At 61.8% G+C, this 6445-nt stretch overlaps 1 protein-coding gene across 1 annotated transcript; it reads right to left on the bottom strand.

Moving 5' to 3' along the window:
• Positions 1 to 5241, bottom strand: LSCM1_04422 (uncharacterized protein; the record flags this gene model as incomplete). Its single annotated transcript, XM_067321931.1, has 1 exon — positions 1 to 5241. The coding sequence occupies one exon, from the start codon at positions 5239 to 5241 to the stop codon at positions 1 to 3; it is 5241 nt and encodes a 1746-aa protein (XP_067177026.1).
• Between the last annotated feature and the right edge of the window lie 1204 nt (positions 5242 to 6445).

Genomic DNA, 6445 nt, shown 5'->3' with positions numbered 1-6445 from the left:
TCAGACATACGTCCCCGCCTTTACTTCCCCGTCGAGTTCGCCCTGTCCGCTCAATACATCGCCGATCCCCTCCCCTTCCTCCCACCGCAGTAAGCGCGTGGCCGACAGAGACGACTGCAGGACCTCCTCCGTAGCCGCCTCTGCGCCGTGATCGTCTTCCTCGCCGCGGGCGCTGCTCAAGGGCTTGATCGCATCCATATAGGGCTGGTGGCACCGTATAGGGCATGCGCCGTGTGTATACACGTTGGCCATCGCATTCAGTGAGTTCGCGTAGGCAGCAATGGTGTGATTGCCGAGAGCGAAACCACGCCCCCGCGTTGGCCGGAACATGCGCTCGATATGCATTGGCTTGCAGATATAATTCCCGTGGCGATCGATGTTCACCTGCACACCAACGTGGTGGCCGCCGAAGAAGCTGAAGCCAGAAACAGCGTCGCTCTCGTTCACGACGCGGAAGGTGCACGGTACGGCGCGGTTGTAGTACTGCTTGAAGACGGAATTGCCTATGCGCGGCTGGCCAAACGTGTAGACGACGAGATCCGGCTCCGGATACGAGATGAGGAGCAGCATGCGGCGAAGCGTGTAGGCACACAGAGACGCCAGAGCACCACCAAGACTGTGGCCGGTCACGTAGATGCGCATGAAACCCTCACGGCAACCTCGCCGACTACCCAAGTCACCCCCACCAGCCTCAGCGCCCGCGCTGCCGGTGCGGCGGGGCAGCGATGTCCAAATTGCAGAAAACGGAACAGCGCTGTGTAAGGCTCCGTGGCCGGCACGCGATGGTAAGCCGCCGGCCGCGGAGGCCGTATCATCCCCTGCGTGATCTGCCGCCCCAGCGGCAGGGGCCTCGGCCTGCAACTCCTCAGCCGCGGCGCACTGACTGCGCAACTCCTTCAGCACCACATCGATCACACGCTCTTTCAGCGACATCCACAGTTCTAGGAATCCGCTGTGCACAGACGCCCGAGTCGACAGGGTTGGCGTCTCCATCTCCTTCCATGTGCGCTGCCGAAAACGGATATCCTCCATCACGTTCGCCACGTTGTCGGTGCCGCGGAAGGCAATGACGAGGCGTGGGGCTTTGCCCACGTGCGCCGGGCAGGCACCCGAGGTGTCCATGCGTGCCACCACAACCTGGACCCCACGCGTCTCCAGGGCAGCGACACAATGGTAGCCGTACTGCTCCACGTTCATGAGTGGCAGCCGCCCCGTATCGGCATTCGCATGGGCGTTCGCCACCGAGGCACTCGGCGAGGACGATGCTGCCCCCAAGGAAGGGGAAGGGCAAGAGGATGTCGCAGTTGCGCCAGCACCCGACAGCGGCGAAGACCCCCGGAAGCGACTGCGCGTGGCGGAAGTCGCGCGGCGGGAAAGGCGGAAAAAGCGCTGCCAGCGGCGGCCTCGAGCGCTGCCGTCAGCGGTGTCGGCCGCCGCCATCGAATCAGCCGGAGTAGCCCGAGCTGCTGAGAACGAGAACTCTGCGCCAGCCGGCGCGCTTGCGGTGGGCGGGGATGGAGACGCTCGACGTTCATCTAAGAGCGGTGCCCTATCGTCCCCCGACCTGAACGAGAGACCACTCGGCGCATCCTCCTCCGCGCTGCCATCGAGGACAGAGCTGGTGTGAGGAGATGGCTTGAAAAATAGACCAAGCAGCGCCACGGCGGCACGCTCCGCAAGCCCCAGCGCCGCCCTCGGAACCCCCGTCGCGCTTACCTGGATACCTGTACGGATAAACTCGTCGCCGCAGCTCTCCCGAATAGCGTACGCCTCGCACGACAAATTCAGGCAATCAATCGCTGTCTCCAAGTTGAAGAACACGAAGCTCTGCCGCACTCGCTGCTGTAGTAGAGCGCGCAGTGGTCGGTCAACGCACGTCTCCGCAAGAAAATCAAGAAACGTCGCTGTGCCGTCCACCAATCTGCCCTCTGCGTTGTGCAATGCGTCCAGCATACGGCTGGAGACATGGCGCAGCACACGACGAGAATTTTTTTCGCCCTGCGTGAGATGAGCGCCGTAGCCGACGGTGGCTTCGGCAGCGCCGGGTGCTGTCAAGGGTTGTGGCAGCGCAGGCATATCACTGGTTTCTGGTCCGCCGCCTGGCAAGACGCACTTGGGCCGGTGCGACGCCGCCATTGTGGCCGACTCCTCTTCACAGCTGAGAGGCCTGCCCGTGCTTGAGGACCTTGAACTGTTGCTCGTGCCGCTCCCCTCGTCGCCGCCGTCAGCGTGGGCCTTGTGACCGACAGAAGAGGTAGGCGGGCGAGTTTTAGGGGTGGTCGGCAGCGTGCAGTGGCGGCCTGGTATGTTTTGAGGCAGCAGTGAGCTGCTCTCTTTGCGCGGTGGATGGGCGAACTTCGCAATCCCAACCGCCTCCCCTCTTTCCACGGAAGAGGCCGCAGTTGCTGTCGCAGCAGCGGAAGCAGCAGTGTCCAGTGGCCGTACGGGTGGTGCTGTAAAAAGGTCGCCGCCCTTGAGGCCCCCGGCACCAGCTTCGCTGCCTCCTGGCCCACTTTGCGTCGGTGACGATGAGAGCCGATGTCGGCCGCCGTTGGCGTCGCTGCCCGCGTTCCCCCCGTCCACCGTCCTCGCCGTCGTCTCGCGGCTCTTCTTCATCTGCTTTTTCTTTCGCTTCTCCGACTTCCGCGTGCACTTGGCGATCTGGGAGGCCACCTGCACCTCGTAAAAGAACCGCTCCTCCGCCTCGCTGAAAAAGACGTAAAGACTGCCGCCATGCCAGCTCAGCCAACGGTACCACCGCGAAGACCAGCCAACACGCTTCCACCGCGGATCGCTCGGCCGCAGCGGGATCTGCAGCGACGACTGTGTCGTTGTGTACACATACGTCATGTGATTCACCAAACTGGTCAGCACCAAGAGGTGGGGGAGCTGGACGAGGGGCTGGTAGTAGATGATGCCCATCAGCTGCGCATAGAGGGCGTCGAGCAGAGCAACCTGAACGACACTGTAGATGCCGCCGGTAAAGTACATGAAGATCATAATGCGACAGGCCAGCTGTTGGGGACGGGTGGAGAGGTAGGGGTGGCGGGCGAGGTTGCGGCGTAGCCAGTAGAGCCCCACCCCGCTTGACAAGATTCCGCAGAGAAGAAGATAGCCGATGCACTTGTCGATACGCACGCACATGGGGCTCTTGCACGTCAGCTCGCTACCACCAAAACCTTCCTCCTCCAAGTAGCACCTTGTCACGTCGAGGATCGTGACAAGGGCGAGAAAGGCAATCAGCAAGACCCGCGCACGGAAGCGCGCTACCTTCGAGCTCGGCACTGCACGCGCACCCGCCTCAGCCGAGCCGTCAGCGGCGGTCTCTGGACGCAGACTAACCAACGGATGTGGCTCATCCCCCGGTGTGGAAGCCGCCTGCGTCCCACTCTGCGTTGCCGCTGGCGGGGGGTGGAGCGCGTTTTCGGCATCCTCTGCAGAAGCGGCCGCCGCGTTTAACGGCACGTGCCAGCGAAACGAACCGGCAATGACGCTCCATATATAGCATACAATGAGTGCTGCAAAGTACGTTGGAATGTGGAACTCCATGTAGTAGAGGGCAAACCGCGGCAGACTATGCAGAAAGCCACCAGGTGCAGACACAGACGCAGGAGTCCTGTGGCTCTCACCCCCTCCGCCGCTCGCGCCCCTCCTCCGCGCGCCCTCGCCAGCGTAGATGCACCACCAGTAGACCGGATTGAGGTATCCAATGAGCCCCAGTTGCGCCGCCAACGTCCATTTCTGCTCAAACAGCATTTGGTGCGCCTGCTGGCTGCGGTAGAGGAAGCGGAACATCGAGAGGAGCGTCACGATGAGGAAAATGTACCGAAACAGGAGCGTACCAAACGTGTATCGCGAGCGCTGATACATGACACCTACGGCGCTCGAGGGGGGCAGCTTGATGTCGGCGGCCGATAGGAAAGGTGCGCGCTGCCGCGATGGCCCTCGGTGCGTACACGGTGCGCCGACGGCGTCCGCGGGCGCCTCCTCACGCGCTAGAAAGCGGGACACCGGCACACGAGGAAGGCCGTCATCCCCTCCGTGGCCAAACACGGCGCTGTGCAGTGAGGCCTCCGCCAGCTCGGCGTCCACGTCAATCAGTGTCAAGGTAAGCCGGCTGTCGTTGGCTGGGATCACCACACTGGAGGGGAGCACAATGTTACTGCAGCGCGGCGCATCGCTACGGCAGGTTACACTTGCACGATACGTGTACACGTACTTGGACTCGTTGTGCGCGCTACTACTGCCGCTTTCCGAGCTACCTCCATCCGGCGTGAGCGACGTCTCTTCCAGTGCAACGAGGACATCGTACATCCTTTGAGTCGCGCCCCTGGTGGATTGGCCAATGGAGGCACGCTGGGAGTCTCTGGCAGATGACACTGCTGCGCCTATGGCTAAAGGCGAGGCAAGGCTGACGAAGACGTGGAGGAACCGGTTGAGTTGGTGGTCTAGCACGCCACTCAGGGCCTGTGCCGTCCAGCGCAGCTTGTACAGGAGGCGCAGCGGTGGCATCGTGGGCCCTGGAGATGGCGCCGGAGACATGAAGCTGCTCGCAGGCGACCTGGTGCTCACCTCTGAGAAGTTCTCGAGCGGCAAGGGTGGTGCGGAGGCACGCTGGGGCGCCCACGTACCACTCCTCTCTCGCGCGTGCTGGGAAAGAGGCGGAGAAAGGCCTTGCTTGCAAAAGCTGACGGCCTTGATGCTGCCGCAGGAGCTGCCGGCGAAGCCAGCGCCCAGCACCCCTTCCGTGGGTCGCCATGCCCAATATCGGTAGCGAGCGGGGTCGCCATCCGCCAGCGCCGAAATTGTGCCGGCATCTTTCCTGCCTCCCTCGAGCAATACCTCCTGCGGCGGTGGCTGTTGCAGAGAGTCTTGCGACCATTGCCGTATGTAAGCCGGTGGCGCCCAATAGGCCTCCCAGCTCAAGCATGCGCTGCTGTTCCACTGCTCCAAGTGGTAAACAGACACCTCTTCCGCCGCTCGGCAGAAATTTCGGCTGCTCCACTGCAGCCGTACATTCGACTGCACCACCAACGCCACCAGCAGGACGGCGTACCACGCATACAAGAAAACGCGACTAGAGAAGGAGGACATGGTCTCTACCTGCAACTCAACGGGCAGTACGTCTGGCGCTGCAGGCGCCTGCGAGAGTCCCGCCAGCTGCAGCTGAACATCACTCCCAGGCTCCCGCCGAGCTGGCATCGCAGAAGGTCCGTCGTCGCCGGCGCTGGCAGCGAGCATGCTCGTGCGAGACGCAGCAGGCGGTCTCCGTGCGATTTTGGGCGACGCGGATGCGGAGGCAAACATAATTACCCCATTCGGGGTGTACTAAGCGTGTCAGGTAGAAGGCCAAGCCGCGCGCTCGAATTGTGCATTGATTAAATTTGAAAGGGTAAGAGAAATGCGTATGGGAGCAGAATAGGAGAGAGAAGGGGGCGGGGAGAGGTTGAGAGCGGTGGGCCGGTGGAGCTGTGAGAGGGCGCGTGGGCAGACACTACGCCCGTAAAGAGGAGAGAGAGACACACGCAACGACAAAAAAAATCTAACGATGGAGCAGCGGAAAGGGGCGCGAGCGCGGATTCGCTTTCTGATCCGCCCTTCGTTCCTCTCCTGCCGCCGTTCCTTCCATCAATCCCCTTCCCCTCTCCCTCTCATGCCGTTCACGCCCACCCACCCCGCTCAACGACACCGTGACCTCTTCTGCTCCTCTCAACGGGGGAAAAATGGGGGGATGCTGACCGGTATGTGTGAGCCTGTCAGCACGCGTCGGTATATCTCTAATATGCAGCAGGTGCAATGTATGTCTGCATACATGTGCGTGTGGTGTGCGTGCTCCAAAAATGAACGAGGTAAACGCAGGAGACAGCGACGTCAGGGATGGGCATACGACGAGGAAAAGAGCGATTGATTCGACTGCGTTTGAAGTCGGGGGTGGGAAGAAGTGGGGCAGCCGTCATACCGCACCCACGCGGCGTGGCGGCTCTCGCAGTAGCGTCAGAGTGGACCCCTGAGAATCCGAGCGCCGCCAAGTACCGTGGCGCGGCCACCACGCGGCGCGCGTCCCCCGAATCGGTGGCCAGCTACCTGCCCTGAGGCACCTGCAATTCATACTCACGAGCGATGTTGAGCGGTAGGGCATATTCTCAAGCGTGCCACTGAGTCAGAGCGACACGCGCTCGAGGTGCTGAACTCGAGACGTCTGCAGCGTGGAGGAGAACATACACACAAATATATAATATATATATTTCTGAAAGCGGAAAGGCGGCAGGAGGGGAAAAGGGGGAAGGCTCCCTTGCTCACAGCAGCCACAATTCAATCACGACGCGCGCCAACTCGTGTGGGCAGATACACATCGCTCGATGTCACTTTCACTTCCACACCCGGGAGGGTCATCGCCTTTCTTTTTTTCGTTTTCGGAGGGGGGAGGAGTACGGTGGCGTCCACT

This window comes from Leishmania martiniquensis, chromosome 29 (genome assembly GCF_017916325.1).
Source record: "Leishmania martiniquensis isolate LSCM1 chromosome 29, whole genome shotgun sequence".
Lineage (NCBI taxonomy): Eukaryota > Euglenozoa > Kinetoplastea > Trypanosomatida > Trypanosomatidae > Leishmania > Leishmania martiniquensis.
Note: the sequence above shows the minus strand (reverse complement) of the source record. Positions and strands in the feature narration are given on the sequence as shown.